Source organism: Xenopus laevis, chromosome 2L (genome assembly GCF_017654675.1).
Source record: "Xenopus laevis strain J_2021 chromosome 2L, Xenopus_laevis_v10.1, whole genome shotgun sequence".
NCBI classification, from domain to species: domain Eukaryota; kingdom Metazoa; phylum Chordata; class Amphibia; order Anura; family Pipidae; genus Xenopus; species Xenopus laevis.
In genome coordinates this window covers 104,779,884-104,801,049 of record NC_054373.1, presented here as the reverse complement: position 1 = coordinate 104,801,049, position 21,166 = coordinate 104,779,884, and the positions used below count along the sequence as shown (strand labels likewise).

Here is a 21,166-nt window from a genome sequence, read left to right as displayed (position 1 = left end):
GATTTGAATGACAAAATAGATATCTGTGACAGAAAGCAAGATTTTATAGCACAGGATTCATTCTTTCCATAAAATGACAGTTTTGTTTCACAAAACAGATAAAATAACCATTCTGTGAAGCAACACTGTCAGTCACATTCCTGAACCAATAAGAACAAAGCTTATTGCCATATACAAACAAGATGAGAAGTGGCCAGCTCTGCTCCACATGGCTAAGGCAAAGTATCTGACCTGCTATAGAGGGCGCCCTCTAATGTCCCCTGTGCTGCATAGTAATAAACATGAACAAACCTTTCCTAAAAGAGCTGCTGTTAAACACTACAGGTTCATAAATGGAAGTTTTTACAAATGGCTGAGAAATATAATGCTGCACTTATAATGATTGTAGAGAAAGAAAAGTATGCAAAACATAAATATGATCATTTTAAGTGATATGGCTATTCTTATTGTAGTAACCTGTTTGTGTGGCCATTTTGGTTAAGGGCATTCCTGCTGTTTTGCCATTATTTTATGACTCACTCCTGTTCCTCTTCCTGTCTAAGCTGAGAGCAATAATGGGACAGGCCACACCCACCTGCCATCTTCTATTAAATGTACCAGAAGTTACTGTGCTTGTCTGGCTGCTTTGCCTGCCTCTTAGAGTCAGTTATAAGTTTTGTATATGATAGTTAGACTCCAATGACTCCTCCTAGCTGTAATCTTGCACCAATTAGCTTGTAGTAGTCTCTTAATAATGTGCTTAGCTATAGTTCAACTACTACATAATAGATTTAGCCAGCGACTTGGGACTGATCATGTGCATCGCACATTGTGTATAGTATGATGTGTAGGTTATATGAACATCCACTCCTGAGTATTGTGTGTAAACAAAAGGCTTCAGGACTTCAACTTCACCTCCTTTCGTGAATTCGGGTCTTTTCACCGCTTCGGGACTTCAGCTTCGTCTTTTCGGCACTTCCGCATTCGGTAATATGTGCAATGGCCGCACGGCTTGGGCGCTCTTAAAGGGGACCCGGCTCTTTGAAAAATGCAGCACTTATGGGCCCCCCTTCAGGCCTGGAACACTTGTCCCCCCCTGCTGGCGGCCCTGGACATGCATGTGACATGGGCGCAGTTGTGCTCTCTGCTCTAGTGTTGTGCCCCCCTTGACCCACTCTGATGTGAAAGGGTTAAGCACTGGGCAGGTAAGGGGACGGCATCATTAGAGTCTTTTGTTATAAATAAATATAAAGCATTGTATAGCTTCTTGCTTCTATATAAATAGATTATGATCCCCTAAAATTGCCCCTGCCTAAATGACCTCCTTTTGTTTACACACAGTACTCAGGAGTGGCTGCTCATATAACCTACACATCATACTATACAGAATGCGTGGTCATAGGGACAGTTGGGAGGTATGTGTGCACATGATCAGTCCCAAGTCTCTGGCTAAAGCTATTATGTAGTAGTTAAACTATAGGTAAGCACATTATTAAGAGACTACTACAAGCTAATTGGTGCAAGATTACAGCTAGGAGGAGACATTGGAGTCTAACTATCATATACAAAACTTATAACTGACTCTGAGAGTCAGGCAAAGCAGCCAGACAAGCACAGTAACTTCTGGTACATTTAATAGAAGATGGCAGGTGGGTGTGGCCTGTCCCATTATTGCTCTCAGTTTAGACAGGAAGAGGAACAGGAGTGAGTCATAAGATAATGGCAAAACAGCAGGAATGCCCTTAACCAAAATGGCCACACAAGCAGGTTACTACAATAAGAATAGCCATATCACCTAAAATGATCATATTTATGTTTTGCATACTTTTATTTTCTACAATCATTATAAGTACAGCATTATATTTCTCAGCCGTTTGTAAAAACTTCCATTTATGAACCTGTAGTGTTTAACAGCAGCTCTTTTAGGAAAGGTTTGTTCATGTTTATTACTATGCAGCAGAGGGGACATTAGAGGGCACACTCTATAGCAGGTCAGATACTTTGCCATGTGGAGCAGAGCTGGCCACTTCTCATCTTGTTTGTATATGGCAATAAGCTTTGTTCTTATTGGTTCAGGAATGTGACTGACAGTGTTGCTTCACAGAATGGTTATTTTATCTGTTTTGTGAAACAAAACTGTCATTTTGTGGAAAGAATGAATCCTGTGCTATAAAATCTTGCTTTCTGTCACAGATATCTATTTTGTCATTCAAATCTAGCTTGACAAGCACTAGTTAGTTACACTATTATATATTATGTCCAACTTTGCTTTTACATAATTCATTCTGTAAGTAACTTTGCACATAAGTGTGTCCGTTACATGGAGGTTATACATTTGTGAGACAGATTGCTTGTTAAACTGTACAGAATGGTGTTTGTGATATAATGACATCCTTTTGTGCACTAACCAGATTTTGTTTTCATTCTTTAATAGAAATAGGTCTTTTGTATATTTTTTTTCTCTGTGTATGGTCACAAATTCTTATATAACATGAGAGACATTCATTGTGTGTATTAGGGATAGTTTTGTATACAGAATGTATTTGGGACAAACGGCACCCCATAATATGGTGGCACACAGTGTACATAACACTTAATAGAAGAAAGCAAATATATTTACATAATTTGCAAATCCCATAAATAGATATATAGTATCCTTTTACCTTTCCATAAGTTGGATCACCATACTTTTAGGGACACACTAAAGCTCCAGTGAAGGATTCGAAGTAAAAAAAACTTAGAATTTCGAAGGTTTTTTTTTTGGCTACTTCGACCATCGAATAGGCTACTTCAACCTTCGACTACGACTTCGATTTGAATGATTCGAAGTAAAAATCTTAAAAATTATATTCGAAGTCGAAGGAGTTTACCTCGAGGGTCAAATTCGAGGGTTAATTAACCATCGATATTTGACCCTTAGTAAATGTGCCCCTAAGTCTACTAAAAAATCATTTAAATATTTATTAAACCCAATAGCATTGTTTTGCTTCTAGAAAGGATTAATTATATCTTAGTTGGGATCAAGTAGAAAGTAATGTTTTATTATTACAGAGAAAAAAGGAATAATTTTTAAAAATCTGAATTATTTGATTATAATAGGGTCTATGGGAGATGGCCTTCCTGTAATACTGAGCTTTCTAGGATACTGAGTTTCTGGATAACGGATCCTATACCTGTTGTACTATTGTGCAAGAAAACAAAAATGGTGCCAATCAGGATTTGCAAAAGCCTACAGTTGTGTAACTAGGGGACCACGCGTCCGGGTGCAAAGAATACTCCTGGACCTTCTGTCTGGCTCAGCTGAGCTTGAGTGTATTGGCAGCGAGTCCCCCCTTAATTTTAGTTTAGTGCTTGCTATTCATTAGAATAATAAGTGCTGAAAGGCAGTAAAAGACAGAGGGGGCAGCAGTGGTGCACCTAGATCTTACTGGGCCCCACAGCAAATTATTTTTCAGGCCCCCAAAATGTCCAAAGGTTGATCTGTTTTACTAATATTTATTGTAATTGTTTTATGAATTAGGGCCTCATGGGGCCCCTATACCTCCTGGACCCCCCTGCAGCCACAGGGGCTGCTTCTTCTGTAGTTACGCCTCTGGGGGGAGCTATGTATGCCTCTATTCTCTGCCTGAAGGAAGAGGTTGACAAGCAAAACACCCCATGCTTCAGATACTGAAGCATTACAAAAAGTGTAACTTAACCAGACAGAAACTTTTTAGTTTGACAAATTTCTTTGTGCTTACAATTAAATTGAATAAAAAGCTCAAGCATAATTGTGCTATAATATAAAGGCAACGTGTTCCAAAAACCGACCTTTTCTCAAGAGTAGAAAATGATGCACAGTGCATATTGTCAGGGATTCTGTTTCATTATTGTATATAAGTATATTTCAAGAAATTGCAGGAGCTCATTACTGATTCCCTACAGAATTCAATGAGTCTCAGAGAAGAACATTCATTTGAAACTTGACATTCCTGAGGATTTTTTTATTAAAGCAAAGTCCTAAAATAAAAACAAATATATTTGACTTGATTGCCAAAAACTCACAGTTGCAAAAGTATAATTTTTTACTCATATATAATGCAGGTACAGTATGTAATCTATTATCCAGAAAGTTTAGAAATACAGGAAAGACATCTTCAGCAGTGTACTATTTAGGCAAGCGATTTTTTTTCTTGCCTTGTACTTCATGATAACTAAGCTATTGTGTATCTATGATGGTGGCAAAACAATTCTGTTAGCTTTTTAATGTTTAAATGTTCTTAGTAGCTTTAACTAATGGTGCTTTAAAGGAAAACTATACCCGCAAAATGAATAGTTGAGCAACAGATAGTTTATATCAAATTAAGTGGCATATTAAATAATCTTACCAAACTGGAATATATATTTAAGTAAATATTGCCCTTTTATATCTCTTGCCTTCAACCACCATTTTGTGCTGCCTCAGAGGTCACCTGACCAGAAATACTGCCGCTCTAACTGTAACAGGAAAACGTATGGAAGCAAAAGACAGAACTCTGTTAATTGGCTCATGTGACCTAACAAGTATGGTTTGTTTGGTATGTTTGTGTGCAGAGTGAATCATACGATCCCAGGGGGCTGCCATTATTTTTTAAAATGGCAGTTTTATATTTATGATTACCCAATGGCACATACTATTAAAAAGTATATTATTATGAAAATGGTTTATTTACATGAAGCAGGGTTTTACATATGAGCTGTTTTATACAGACCTACATTGTTCAGGGGGTATAGTTTTCCTTTAAGTAATGGAAAGGCCCATGTTCCAAGCTTTCCATACATGCACAGTTTATTCCAATAAGGCATGGAGCATAAAATAAACCATAGAGAATTATATAATTTAATGTTTTGTTGGCCCAATTTATTAAATAGCTGAATTGATCTACAGTTTCCAGGTTGCGTTTGTAAAAAGTCTTAAAGAGTGTTGATTTTAGGAGGGCAGCAACATTTCTAAGTTGCTCTATAAACAAGGGTGTTATAAGAGTCTCTTCCTTTAATTAATGTTTGTGAGCCACAGTTTGTGAAACTCTTAACCTTTTGTTTAAACTGCAGCTTTAAAAGATGGAGAAGACTTGCCTATTAACATGTCATGTTATATTTACAAAAGTGCAATGCTGGTCAAATATGGTTACATTTTCTGATATCCCACAGGATGATGGTGCAGAAATTAAAGGGGTTGTTCACCTTTGAAATAACTTTTAGTATGATGTAGAGAGCGATATTCTGAGACAATTTCCCATTAGCTTTCATTTTTTATTATTTGTGCTTTTTGATTTATTTAGCTTTTTATTCAGCAGCTCTCCGGTTTCAGCAAACTGGTTGCTAGGGTCCAAATTACCCTAGCAACCATGCATTGATTTGAATAACAGACAGGAATATGAATCGGAGAGGGCCTGAATAGAAAGACGAGTAATAAAAAGTAGCAATAACAATACACGTGTAGCCTTACAGAGCATTTGTTTTTAGAAGGGGTCAGTGACCACCATTGGAAAGCTGGAAAGAGGCAAATAATTAAAAAAGTATAAAAATAAATAAATAATGAAAACCAATTTAAAAATTGCTTAGAATTGGCCATTCTATAATATACTAAAAATTAACTTAAAGGTGAACCACCCCTTTAAGGGAAATTGCTCATATATATGGATGACCAAAATACACTTTTTTGACCATTGATGAAAAATATGGGGGGAGGCATAATCCATGCAATTACAGGACAACAGATGACCCAATGCAGCAGAGGCAATTCGGGGCTGTGTGCACCCCGAGGTGAATCTATGCCACCCCCTCTCGTTCCCCTGCACTTTGGACCTTTGAAGCTGGTTGAGGGAAGCTGCATCAAAATTGTGCCCTCTGCACTAGTTGAGCTGAAATACCAATTTAAAAAAAAATACCAGAAGCGTCTGTTTGCTGCCTCTGTAACCCAAGATTCTAACTTACCTCGTGGCAGCAGCACCCCTGAAAACCAGCCATTTTGTGGCCATCAAAACTACCATCAAAACAATCCTTGATTCTACCCCTAATCTACACCACAATTTTGTCCCTAAAAATGCTGTTTGTCTTCCTTGACTGTTGTTTTAGTGAAATTAAGCTATTTGAAATACTAACTACATGCATATATTGCCTTGGGTCTTTCTGTTAACGATACATTTCAGTTGCTTTGTACCTCCTATAGCCATCCACAAATCATTTATTTATTTGGTTCTGTGTCTTTCAGCGTTGTCTTGCAAATGATGTCCCATAGTGCTGTCAATAGCACAGTACATACTGTATTCAAAAGCTTAATTGTGCTCGTATCCCTTGAGTACTTGATTAAAGGGCCAGTATAGCTGTATAGTTCAACATGAGTATAATGTATAGTGCTTGTGCTGAACATGCTTTTTGCCTATTGTTTTAATGTTTAAATGTATGTATTTTTTAGCTAAAAATGTCAAATAGAGAGACTGAAGCTATTCATGACTACTCCATGCAAGGCAGATAATTAGATTACCAGTAAATAAAACTCCTCCTTTCACAGTTTATGTTGACTGTTTTATGAGTATAAATTCAATATGTGTGAGGATTATTTGTGCCTGTTAATGTCATTATCTAATTTGCAAGAGTAGATTCAGTTTCCTTATATGCACTATGGAAAACATTTCCCTGTTTTAACATTTTCCTGCATATTTCAGAATTGTTTTTCTGGACCTCTGAAAAGGTGAAATGGGAGTTTCTCCTAATTTAGCTTTAAAGGGATCCTGTCATCAGAAAACATGTTTTTTTCAAAACATATCAGTTAATAGTGCTACTCCAGCAGAATTCTGCACTGAAATCCATTTCTCAAAAGAGCAAACAGATGTTTTTATATTCAATTTTGAAATCTGACATGGGGCTAGACATTTTGTCAATTTCTCAGCTGCCCCTGGTCATGTGACTTGTGCCTGCACTTTAGGAGAGAAATGCTTTCTGGCAGGCTGCTGTTTTTCCTTCTCAATGTAACTGAATGTGTCTCAGTTGGACATGGGTTTTTACTATTGAGTGTTGTTCTTAGATTTACCAGGCAGCTGTTATCTTGTGTTAGGGAGCTGCTATCTGGTTACCTTCCCATTGTTCTTTTGTTTGGCTGCTGGAGGGGAAAAAGGAGGGAGGTGATATCACTCCAACTTGCAGTACAGCAGTAAAGAGTGATTGAAGTTTATCAGAGCACAAGTCACATGACCAGAGGCAGCTGGGAAATTGACAATATGTCTAGCCCCATGTCAGATTTCAAAATTGAATATAAAAAATATGTTTGCTCTTTTGAGAAATGGATTTCAGTGCAGAATGCTGCTGGAGCAGCACTATTAACTGATTCATTTTGAAAAAAAAATTGTTTCCCATGACAGTATCCCTTTAAACCCATGGAAGCCTCAAATACTCAATCAGTGAATCGTCGAGAATAATTTGAGGGCAAGTTATAGGTAGGGATGTAGCGAACGTCGGAAAAAATGTTCGCGAATGTCCGGAAAAAAATGCGAACGGTTCGCGAAGGTTGCGAACCCCATAGACTTCAATGGGAAGGCGAATTTTAAAAGCTAGAAAAGACATTTCTGGCCAGAAAAATGATTTTAAAGTTGTTTAAAGGGTGCAACGACCTGGACAGTGGCATGCCAGAGGGGGATCAAGGGCAAAAATGTTTCTGAAAAATACATTGTTGACACAGCGCTGCGTTTTGTGCTGTAAAGGGCAGAAATCACACTACGTCACTCAGGTGGTGTTTCTGGACACGGAATGTGAAAAAGCTCACACAGCTAGGTGGCACTTGGTTAAAGACTGGGCAAACAATGCCTGCAAGGTCAACGTATACAGTAGTGGATACGGAATATATTATTGCTGCTTGAAAAACGTCACTCAGGTGGTGTTTACGGACACGGAATTATTATTGTTATTATTTAGACAGAATGTGAACAAGCTCACACAGCTAGGTGGCATTACTAGCCAGCAAAGCTACCTAACCTAAAATGTCCCTCAAATCCCTGCAGACTTCTGTCCCTACAATACAGAGCAGTATCAAGTAGATTACTAGCCAGCAAAGTTACTATCAACTGTCCCTCAAATCACTAACAGCTCTCTGCCTACACTAGCTCTTCCAAGCACACACAGGCAGAATGAAAAAACGCTGCAGGGCTTCAGTTTATATATGGAAGGGGAGTGGTCCAGGGGGTGTGGGGGTGGTCCAGGAGGGAGAGCTTCCTGATTGGCTGCCATGTATCTGCTGGTCTGGGGTAGAAATGGCAAAAAAAAGCGCCAGCTAAGGCGAACCCAAATTGGCGAACGTTGCCCAACGTTCGCGAACATTCGGCGGACGCGAACGGTCGATGTTCGCGCGAATTCCCCTAGTTATAGGCAAAGTAGCATCTGTTAGGCAAAGTAACAGATGTGTTATGCATAGGGCATGCAAGGGATTGAGGGAACTGGAGTCTTGGCTGGAGGAGAGATGTCTACTACGTTGCTTAAATAATACATGTTGTAGCAGTGCAGAGAATAGTAATGGACTGTAAACACTGGTTGGTGTGTATCTGATCAATGATATCATGGAGCTGGGCCTGCCCAGTGATATCTGTACCATTGTTGCCAAAACTAAAAGCCAGGACTAGCTCAGGCACATGCTAGACTCAAGGGGCACGCATGGGATACCCTGTGCATTTTAAAAAGAGAGTGTTATTTTCAAAAGAGAGTCGATGAACACAGAACATTTGTATTTTGCAATTGGATATAAGTTCAGTATTGTCTTAATAAATCTAAGGGGGTTCTGTCTCAGGTCCCTGATTTTATCCTCATGTCACAGATTCATAAGCTTTTGTGTCTTGTTTCTGTGTTTTGGGTTTCTAAGAAAGTAGGATACTGTCTAGTCCCACAATTATGATGTCTTAGGTGAAAGCGCATATGGCTTCTGCTTGGTTACTGTTAGCATAACATTAGAGATAGCTGCTGGAATATACAAATGCAATATATGTGGGCAAAACAGAATATCTTAGCTTTGGTTTAGGGGGGGACATATATTACATTTTGTGGTGGAACTATGTACATTTTATTTATGCCATGGTTGGTAACCCAATCAGTGTATGATTTAGCTAAAATGCTAAGAGACTCATTGGAAGTAGTGTTTCATTTCAGTCTATAAAATAGGTTTTATTTTATTTCAGTAGAGAAAGACATATGGTAGTTGCACCCATACAGATACAAATATGTAGAAAATGAATAAATTGTGCAAAATACCTCACAGCTATAAGTTATAGTAAAGAAACTACAGTTGTAAGGTAAACACTGCTTTAAAAAATTGCTTCTGCAAGTCAGTTTCTCAAATCCCACATATACTGTATATATGACCAAAATCAAACCTGATCATTATAATGTGTGGCATGGAACAGTGCTCTCTCTCCCACTACTCTTTTCATCTCTAACTGTGTTGTTTAGTGGAATGTAGTAGGAAGCTCAGGATGTAGCGCTCATAAGCTGCTGTAGAAGATAATGAGAATCCTATTGTTTAATGACCTTATCTTCAATAAAAACAGCATAACATCCTGAGAATTACACTTTTAATTCACAGGGTAGCATGCCATTTAACAAGGAATTGAGCATCCTTGCCTCCGAATCTGTAGAAAAATTATAAATGATTAACTCTGACAAAGTCATTTTGGGATGTGCATATGCCATGTTAGCAGACTATTTTCTGATTGTCAGTGGAGCTGTACATACACTGGGCTCCTTTTGAGAATTGGGGCTTTTTTTGGAGAAAAAAATCAAAACAGAAGAAAGTGAGACTACCATAAGGCTACAGTAGTAGCACCGGGATGATACAGAAGCCCAAAAACTGTAGTAGTTGCATGGGAACCCATTATCCTGAAAATGCAGAATTACAGAAAGGTTGTCTCCCATAGGCTTTATTGTATCCAAATAATCCAAATTTGATTTCCTTTTTCTCTGTAATAATAAAAAAGTACATTTTACTTGATTCAAATTAAGATATAATTAATCCTTATTGGAAGTACAACCAGCCTATTGGGTTTAATTAATGTTTACATTATTTTCTAGTAGACTTTAGGTATGAAGATCCAAATTACGGAAAGATACGTTATCCAGAAAACCCCAGGTCCTGAGCATTCTGTATAACAGGTCCTATACCTGTACTTCTAGTTGAATTCATTAATGAGATTTAGTCTGTGGACTAGCATTTTATATAAAGCATAGATGGTTCTTAGCTGTTACAGGTATACTGTATATACTTTTAGTATAAACATTCACTTGAACTTGCACTCATAAATAACTGTATAACAAATGTAGTGCTCTGCAGTAAATTATCCGTGAAAGGGCCTGCAGAAATGTCAGACTTACTGCCTGCCAGCTGTCCTCTTTGAAAACTGCAACTGCCATAATCCATCAACAGGCAAAAAATGTTGGAAGCTGCAATTACTGCCATTATGGGATATCTTGGTTAGAGTTTTGGAAAAATGTGAAAGAAACGTATGCTAGCTAAGGAACCTGGGTAGTGAAGTTCTCAGCAGCTGTCTGTTGATCACACCTTGATTAAAGGATGTTATTCATTAACAGGAGTTGTTACAAATGAAAGTTAGCAGTATACACCTATTTAGAGAATTTGAATATATATGTGTATTCTCGGAATTTGGGAAATATTATTATTTTTGGAAATTTGAATAAATACTTAAATTAACATAAAAAACCCCATCTTAATTGCAACTATACATCCCTCGCAGACATGCACACATTCCATGTGTATTGTGTATTATTGTTTAGACAAGATGAATACGCCTATGTAGATTGTAAAATACACAAAGTGAGTCTGACAAGCAGTCTGTCCCTCAGCAGCGAGGTCAAATCTGTCCCTCACCCTGTTTGGTGTCTTACAGAATGCTGCTGTCACTGAGTTGGAACAAGTTGTTTAAAGAGATAATCACATCTGTTTGCACAGACAATTACAATTGTTTAAACAGATATCATATCTAGCACTTACGTACATTTTATCAATACTGTGCAACTTTCAATGTTAACAATGCAATACTGAGCCCTGCTACTTTTACATAGCATTTTACACCACTTTACATATTTGAATTTTCTCTTTCATTTATCCTGTTGAGTTCAGTGGGTTAAGCCATATCCTAGTGCCAAAATTGGGCGTTAGTTTGGCACAATTAAAAAAAAAAAATATATATATATATATATATATATATATATATACACACACACACATATACAGTATAATATATATATGTATTATATTATAAATGTTGATTAGTTCTTTGTATCAGGTACAATAGAAATGCATTGCATTTGTTTATATTTAAGGACAAGATTGGAGCTTTATAATTTCGTCATTTATTTTACACCAACTAGTACAATTTTTTTGCCTAAAATATTTTGCGCAGCTTTATAAATCTGCCTCTAAGTGCAATACAACAGGGAGCAATTTCGGACATTTTGCAGCCAGAATGTTTAATAGCTACACATTTGGAGCAACATGAAAAGCCCAGAATTGCTACCATGAGCCTCTGACCCTTGTCTCTAGACTTCCTACTATAACAAATGAATCCCAATTTAACAGATTCTGAGGGTACAGAAAATATGGGTCCCTAATATTTAGTTAATGCTGCTTTCTTATTGAAAAGGTATGGGACCTGTTATCCAGAATGCTCAGGACCTGTGGTTTTCTGGATAATGGATCTTTCCATAATTTGGATCTTCATACATTAAATCTAATAGAAAATCATGTAAACATTAAATAAACCCAATAGGCAAATAGATGAATAATATCTTAGTTTGGATCAAGTACAAGGTACTGTTTTATTAGTACAGAGAAAAAGGAAATCATTTTTAAAAATTTGGATTTTTGGATAAAATGGAGTCTATGGGAGATGGCCTTTCCATAATTCAGAGCTTGGGTTTCCAGATAACGGATTTCATACCTGTACCATATTTTGTAATAGAGAGGGGGGATATTTGCACAAAGAACTGCAGAATCACCCAATGAATAGGGTTAATTTCTAACGATAAAGAGAGGGTTTTAGGGTAAGAGTTTACAATTTAAGTAAGCCCAATATGTCATACCTGCAAAGCATTCTGCCTATGTGGGGAGAGATGTTATTCTAAAATACTAATTAAAATGCAAATAAGAAGTGGAAGAAGCTTTAACTTTAAGGGTAAGGCCAGACGAGGAGATTCGGGGAGATTTTGTCGCCTAGCGACTTATCGCCACGTCTTTTGCGCGACTATCTCCCCAAACTGCCTCAGCGTTTTTTCCCCATAGGCTACAGTGCAAAATGCACACGAGGTTGAGGCAACTTTGGGCGACTATTGAAAAGGCATCACCGCGTGTGCATTAGCGCAATCGATTTTGCGCTGTAGCCTATGGGGAAAAAACGCTGAGGCAGTTCGGGGAGATAGTCGCGCAAAAGACGCGGCGATAAGTCGCCAGGCGACAAAATCTCCCTGAATAACCTTGTCTGGCCTTACCCTTAAAGTTAAAGCTTCTTCCACTTCTTATTTGCATTTTAATTAGTATTTTAGAATAACATCTCTCCCCACATAGGCAGAATGCTTTGCAGGTATGACATATTGGGCTTACTTAAATTGTAAACTCTAGCGGACAGGAACCTTCCTTTTCTAGTCTCTGAGCATAGTCAATAATTATAAACTATTTATTTAAATTGTAAAAAATACAAGTTACCAGTTTTCTAAACATTAATCTGAAAATAAAAATTAAATTATCTCCAGGTTTTGCTTTGTTGCTTCTAGATGATAGTAGGCTCTCTTCAAATTTTAATAAAGAATTTAAGTCCCAAGAAAATAAAATATTGACAATTTTATTTTTGACTGCCTCCAGAAAGGCTTTATTTAACTGTTGGCTACAAAATGAGTCTCCCTCATTGAAAGACACAATGGCTTATATGAACCAGCTTAGTTGGCAGGAAGCTTTATTAGTAAAAACTAAAGGAAATAATTCCAAAGAATCATTTAGACTTATATGGTCTCCTTACTTTGAGTTCTGTGACTCCAATACCAGAAGTCAAATATCTCAGTTTCTTCAATTGTAAAATGTTCATGGGGGGGGGGGGGTTATCTGACATTCCCAAGACAATGGGCTTTTATTTTCTTCTTTTTCTTTTAAGAATGTCTATGCGTCCACTGGCTTAGTTAGTGATAGTTAGTTCTTGTTAGTTTCTATTTTATTTTACATATTACTTCATTGTAAAGTATACATTCTGTATAATATGTCATTGTATTAATCTTCTTATACTATGTGTTATCATATTGATTTTTATGGTTTATTGTGAAAACCAAATAAAATATTTCAAACCTGAAAAAAATACACTTGCTGGGTCAGGAATGACATTTTATATTGTAAAGTGAATTATTTGCAGTGTAATTTAGAAATAAAAATCATGACAGAATCCCTTTAACTGGTGAAACATGAGACAGAGAGGAGGTACAAGCTATGTTATATTGGTTAATAGAGAGAGATAAGGATCAGATTATGGAAGATAAGATAAAAAGATAAGGCTCGGGAAATCAGTAGGTGGCGCTGTCCCATGTAATAAGCGGCAGGAGACAACGGCTGCCGCTAAGGAATAAGGAGAATCAGGTGTCAGATCGTTCGTAAAGGAGGAGCTGTGGGAGCCCGGAGAGTTTCCTCCCCCTCCGCATAGAAACATATAGGCAGATCCTATCCTATGCAGTAAGAGCTGGGGCTGAGGCAAAGCTGTCAGGTGTCATTGGCGGTGGGATCCGGGTGATGTGCCTGTGAGAGCAGAGGCTTCCGCGCATCACCTCGCATTGTTGTCCTGCCGCTTTGTTTCATTCATAGACAGGGAGCCACACGCGCTGCCAAAGTGAGTCCCTTACCGCCAGCTGCCCGGAACCAGTGGAGGAGCTCCGGGCAGCCTCTCATGATGTGCCTCGAGAGTGACGAAGTGGGCACGGGGGTCGGCGACCAGGGCTGCATTCCAGGAGCGGAGGAGCGGGGCTTGGAGACTCTGCCGGGAAGGATGAACCCCAATAGCCTGGATGTGAAAGCCGTGGAGCTGGAGAGTGAGAGCAGTAAGCCGGACAAGGAATACAACTGGAAGCGGAGCAGTGTGACAGCGGCTGGCATCCTCAGCGTGGGCAACGTGCTCAATTACCTGGATAGATATACAGTGGCAGGTAAGTGCAGGCAATGACACCACTATATATATATGTACCACCACGAGTCGCAATAATGCTTTATTTGTACGGGGCTCCACTGGCCCAATTGGCTTTCTAGGAGCTGCAAGAATAACCCTCTACATTTCAGACTCCTGCGCGTATCAGCTATGTGCAAACTGAGCACCCCCCAATATTAGAATGGAAGCTGCCATTCTCTCACAACTGGAGGCTCCTAGCTTTTATATGCTGCCTGGCTGGTGGGAAGAGCCCTGCAGTCATTCCTGCTTTGTATCATTACTGCAGTAAGAGATGTGCCTGGCCACACCATTCAAATGAGGCTCTCCTATAGCCAATACCTTATAATCAATGCACTGCATGTTGAACAAATAGAGAGATACAGGGGGGTGACATGTTTTCAAAAAGGAATGCTAGAAATGGCCACATAAAGGCGAGTATGTAAGCAGCTCCTCTAGTTATTCCTGTCACTGCCCGGAGGGAACCATTTCTGAAGAGAAGAAAAAAATGTCACAAATGTCTATTTCTGTTTAAAAGAGACTTTTTCTTTTTATCATGGTGTCACACCGGTGTTCTGAACATCATGTGGCTTTTCGATTTGTAACACAGCGGGTACAAGAATGTAATGAAACATGGCCAGTAGTTGTTGTGGGATAAAATCACTATCACAATTGGCTGCAAGGTCTCTGTGGGTTTTATTGCAGGGCTGTGCTTAAATCAGTAGTAGGTATAAGCACAGACTTTTAAAGAAATGTTTGAAACTTGTTGGAAACCTTTATGGCAGCCTTTCACTATACAGGTATGGGATTTGTTATCCAGAATGCTCAGGACCTGGGGTTTTCCGGATAACAGATCTTTCTGTAATTTGGGTTAATTTGCCTTAAGTCTACTAGAAATTCATTTAAACATTAAATAAACCCAATAGGCTGGTTTTGCTTCCAATAAGGATTAATTGTATCTTAGTAGGGATCAAGTACAAGCTACTGTTTTATTATTACAGAGAAAAAGGAAATCATTTTTAAAATTTGGATTATTTGGATAAAATGGAGTCTATGGGAGACAGCCATTCCGTAATTCAGAGCTTTCCGTATAAGGGATCCTATACCACTTAGAATAGGAAGGACCAGCCCATGTGTCTTATTGTGCAGCAATTCAATGTTGGTTGCTGGGGGTTCTAGGAGCTGTATATAACCCGCAGGGCAGGTCTAGTTATGTTAGGATAGCAAAGCCATATTGGCTGCATTGTATAATATTATCACGTGGCCTTAATACATATACACTTACAGATCCATATTTTATAGCTTTAGATATGAATAGTGCCAGGATCATTTATGTCTGTCCTCAAATATACACCTGCTATCTAGATTTCAAGGTGAAGTTGATGCAGATTATTATTTAAATCTCCCGTGTGCTGTAAAATCATTCTTTAGTGTACCTCTGGTCTGGACCTGACTCAATGCTGTGCTATGCGTTCCGCTTTGTAATGCAAAAAGACACTCAACAGTTCTGCATGTATTGCAATTACTACCAATAGACCCTTCAAGGTCATACACTGGATTACCTATTTGCACTCCTAGATATTCTTGGAACTGTGGATAAATGGGAGAGACTGCAATGTTTTCATAAATCTGTCACCTTGTTGTGTACAAAGGGGTGTCCTGACCTAACGTTAACTCTCCGAGGGGAAAAACAGTCTGTAAACCACAAGATAGGGGAATCTGAGATTGAGCCCATTAGCTTTCAACGAGTGGTCTGACAGTAGCGATCTGATGTGAAGTAGGATTGTCTCACACCATGTGGAAAAATGAGGCATAGGTGATTTCTTGTTTGCTTAATATATTGAACGTATGCCCAAATTTTCCAATGTCTTTCTTGTGAACATCTGTATACAGCACACAGTATTTGTTCTAGGAGCAAGTTAATATTACGGTGCATGGTCATTTTAAGCATTTTTTTAAGCAATTTCTATATCTCTGAACTAAGTTTCAAAATGAATTCTGTAATGTTCCTTTACTAATGCAAGTGTAAATGCTTAAATGCACGCATAATTTTGCACACTTTGCTTTTAACTTGTGCTGGGTTCCAATGCACCCGTTCAGCCTGCTCTGATAAATTGTGTGCAAGGCGAAGAGTACATGCTACAAGAAAAGACTTAAATGACTAGCTGCCTTGATGAAGCGTTGCTTTAAAGGAGAAGGAAACCTAGTCGGCGCAAAAACCCTCCCCCCCTCCCGTGTGTTGCCTATCCTCCCCCCTGGCCTACCCGTCCCACTGGGCAAATCCCCCTAACTTGTTACTTACCCTTCTGCGCAGGTCCAGTCTACGGAGTTCACCGACGCCATCTTCTTCCATGCGATCTTCTTCCTGCTTTGACCGGCGCATGTGCAGTAGGAGCATTTCGCCGGTACGATCTACTGCGCATGCGCCAAAAGTCACGAAGGAAAACTTTGTGACTTTTGGCGCATGCACAGTAGATCCGTACCGGTGAAATGCTCCTACTGTGCATGCGCCAAAACGCCGGTCAAAGCAGGAAGAAGATCGCGTGGAAGAAGATGGTGCCTGTGAACTCCGTGGACTGGACCTGCGCAGAAGGGTAAGTAACAAGTAGGGGCATTTGCCCAGCGGGACAGGTAGGCCAGGGGGGAGGAGGGAGGGCAACACATGGGAGGGGGGGAGGGTTTTTGCGCCGACTGGGTTTCCTTCTCCTTTAAGGGTTCCATTTGCTACACTAATATGTAGTGTTACCACACATGCATCTAGTATGTACCTAGTGAATCAGGCAATATTATCATACCTGACGCTGCTTGAGTTATTTAGCTTTTTTTTCAACAGTTCTCCAGTTTGCAATTTCAGGAATCTGGTGGCTCAGGCTCAAATTACCCTAGCAACCATTCATTGATTTCAATATAAGACTGGAATATGACTAGGAGAGGACCTGAATAGAAAGATAAGTAACAAAAAGTATCAATAACAATACATTTGTAGCCATACAGAGCATTTGTTTTTTTAGATCGGGTGGCAAATAATTGAAAAAACTGTACAATATAAAAAATGAAGACCAATTGAAAAGTTGCTTAGAATTAGCCATTCTATAACATAGCTGACGGGAAGTGATACCATTTAAACTAATAAGAAGCCGCCCCACAGCTTGTTTACAATTTAACAAAGCAGAGTCTAATTTGCTTCAGCATTGGTAAATTGCATACAAGTTATGACACACCCTTTAAAAATGAAAGTGACCTCTGTACTTTATTTGTTTGTCTCTTACATTAATAAACCCCTTCCTCTGCAGCAGACTGTAAGCTCCTGTGTAAAGGTGGCCATAGACTCCAAGATCCGCTCGTTTGGCGACATCGCCAAACGAGCGGATCTTTCCCCGATATGCCACTAAACTGCATGGCTATATCGGGGGTAATTCGAACGTTCGGCCATATGGCTGAACGATCGAATTACGATGCGCTAAGCGGCTCAGACGGGTCGGTCGGGTAAAAATCCAACCTTCCCCATCGATATCGTGGCCAGATATCGATCGGGAAGACCCGTCGGAAGCCCCCATACACGGGCAGACAAGCTGTCAAATCGGTCCAAACGACCGACATCGGCAGCTTTATCTGCCCGTGTATGGCCACCTTAACAGTTTCACTCAGCAAAACACCCCTGTCCACTCAATAGTAAAGACAATTATTCATTCAATGACAGAACAGGATGGAGTAAGATACTGACTGAACAATGCGCTTTCATACAGCAATTCACTCACATTTATCTGACCGACTAATTATTTATAGATAATATTTCATTTAGCCAGCAAACAATGTATGTAGGACATTCAAAAGTAATATGTTACACTACCTAAAAAGGACAAAAATCTTATGTATTAGGTGGAAATCACTTTGGATCTAATCCTCCACCTTGTATTTATAGAACTCCACCACATTTTATCTTTAGAAATCCACTGCCTTCCATCATTAGAAAGCTTTGCCCAGCACTTCTGTGTGTGTGACAGGGTAATAGGGCAGGCATACATGCATTAAGTGGACATAGTTTTTGTCCACAAAGGACACAACTACAGGGGCCAGCAGCTATAGCTCCAGTGGAAGAACAAGGCTTTATAATTCTTAGGTTATTGCAGATTCCAACTAATTTATAGCCATGCCACAAAGAGGCTGGATATTTAACTTGAAATCCTATTGCTGATAAGGTCTACGTGACTCATTAAATCTGCTCTTTTCTCCAGGCTCCATTTAATTCCTGAATTTCATTTGAATTTAAAATCTCTTGCTGTTTCATTCCTGTATATATTCTAGGCATTTTGGAATCTTTTATTTTTAGCTTTGACAAGTCTTTCAAGCATCAGCTTTAAAGCTGGGCCAGATATGCTTTGTAATAAGAAATACAGGATCATACACTACCCAGGAATAATGGTATTTGTGTCACTGGTGTGGATGGTGTCACAATAATTGATGTGTTTGAATTCCATACTCTTCTGGGTTTCTGCATATGTGATGGGATTTTCAGGAAGAATCTTGTACAAGGGCACTTTGCCGTCAGCATTCTCTTCTATGCAAGTATGATATTGAAGTTGTAGTTAACAAGTGCAATGCTTAGCAGCATAAACACAAACTTAATGGAAGTGGCATTCCGAGAAAATCACAGTGACACCAGGGGATGTAAAATTGATCCAGGTCATTGGAAATGGAGCCTTTCTTATGGTGGTGGTGGTGAATCACAAGAATAAAATTGTACTCATGAGTTGTAACTCATAGCAAATAGCTCTGAATTGTCATCTGTAAATTAATGGAAGTACATTGATAATTTGTTGCTTGTGTGTGTCTTTTTCAGACACTTGCCCCTGCACTCTCACTCCTTGATTCAGTCTATTCAAGTGTCCTCACTGTTTTTGAAATACACTAAAGAAGATTTTCTGTCTCCCAAATAACCTAGTGATAAGTTTTAACTCACTGAGGCTCATTTATCACCACTGGGCAAATTTGCCTATGGGCAGTAACCCTTAGCAACCAGCTCTGCAGGCTGAACAGAAAAAGCAAATATTTGATTGGTTGCTATGGGTTACTGCCCAAGTGCAAATTTGCCCAGTGTTTATAAATAAGCCCCGCTGTGTGCCATCCAATGTCACTTTCAGCTGGCACATAAAATGTTGCTATGCAAATCTAATTTTTGCCCTTTGGACTTTCATTTAGATATACCTACACAAATGGAAAAGTTAATATCATATACCCTTAGGGCACTGGCACATGTAGCAATCCTGGGTGATTTGTCGCCTGGATGAGGACAGGTGGCAACACCCTAAAAATCTCTCTCCACTGATTTGAATGACAATTGCCTGTAAGTGCCCCACTCGACAGCCAATTGTCGAACGGACACAGTAACACTTGAGAAGCAGATGCACCCGTGTCTCAAAGCGATTTGTCATTGTTTTCACAGACTGAAATGCCAAAATGTGGAGAATTTCAAAAGCTTGTTTAATCCTGCCCCTGTCTGAAATGGAGCCCTCCACATATAATCATTTGTTAATATGCATTTGTATGAATTGAGGTTAATGGACATCAATGCATCTGTATATGCAATGTATACAGGTGATTATATAAGCAGCTATATAAAAGGTCTTACTCTATAGCGGTTCTGCATGCCACAATTTTTAAAATTCATTGCGTAGACTTTAATGTATGTTTTGTAACATACTCCAGTATTTGCTTCTGTAGTTGAAAGTCTTTTTCATACACTGTTTAGAGTAGAGGCACTGTGAGTAGAACTCCATAAAATCCACAAAGAAAACAAATTGTAATAACAGCTAAGCCAAGGCACATGCAAAAGTTATTGACACAAGCAACAAAAGTGATTCTGGATGTTTAGTTGCTCTGCTTGCGGGGCGACAAAACAGCTGCGGTTTCTTCCCCTTTCATTGTTATGACAATTGCATGGTACACTCGCGGGTCTGATATTTGTCACTCGAAAACTTTTACATTTACATGAACCACAAATACATTGCACATTGCATTGTTTCTGAGTGTGACATTGTGAACTGTGTTATAATTATTCCTAGTATTTTCCTTACTTATATGAATATATTCTGTCCACCCCCTTCCAGAAAAAGTCAGACTGTCAATTATATTAAAATGAATATATACCTGGTTTGGAAATAAGGTTTCTATTTTAAACATATTTGCGTTCATTATACTTCCCTCAGAACCTTATGTATCTGTATATTTATGTAGCCATTACAAGTTGAGATGTGGTGTAGTTTTGCATAGTGTATGTAGCGTATGTATAGTGCATGACTAAGGCAACCGCCCAACTCAAATCCCTAAAGCTAAATCTGATCATGTAAGTTATTAGCCAAGCTAGGGGTTTCATAAAAACAAAATAAGCTTGGCTTCTGGTAGTTAGAATTTGAATCTGCATGAAAGTGGACATGACTGGTGTCATATAGATATTGAGACCAAAGGGTTTATTCCTAATGCACAGTACTTGCAGACTTTATAACTATGCAACCTGATCGTAGCACTTCTTTATTGTGGACCAGCTATGTTTCTTTTGAAGACTGAATGCTCCTGGGGTCTGCAGTCCTGTCTGGGGAAAAAGAGAAAATAAAAGAAAAGCCAATATACTGAAACCTGACCATTTCACAACTGTTTCCCATTCCCTGTCATTCAAAATGAGAATAGTATGTCCTGCTTCATATATGTAGCCTTTTAGTAGCATTTTAAAGATTAACTACACAAGATACAACATGGAACTGTATCTGGATAGACATGTTGCAGACCATCCTACCATTGTTTCATTTTAATGTAACCGTGCAGCAAAATGACAGGGATAGGGCATTATTTTTTACTTGATTTACTAAGATGAGCGGTAAATTGAAACAGTACAGTTACCAGCAGCACCCAATCAAATATTTGCTTTTATAACTTGAAGTAGGCTTTACTAAGCACTTTTCTTAGTAAATCAGGTCCAGGGTAATAGGGAAGACAGAGGAAGAACA

The 21,166-nt window shown here is 38.9% G+C and overlaps 1 protein-coding gene across 2 annotated transcripts in view; it reads left to right on the top strand.

Annotated features, from left to right (window-relative positions):
• The first annotated feature begins 13,514 nt into the window (after nucleotides 1-13,514).
• spns2.L (spinster homolog 2 L homeolog) overlaps nucleotides 13,515-21,166 on the top strand; it is a 79,874-nt gene continuing 72,222 nt past the window's right edge. Inside the window, exon 1 of one of the 2 annotated variants that reach the window (XR_001934455.2) lies at nucleotides 13,515-14,169. Coding sequence is in view for 1 of the 2 variants with exons in the window: in XM_041582276.1 (XP_041438210.1) it covers nucleotides 13,914-14,169 (256 nt within the window). In the remaining variant the exon portion in view is untranslated. The remainder of the gene's footprint in view (nucleotides 14,170-21,166) is intronic. The other variant, XM_041582276.1, reaches the window with a different exon arrangement.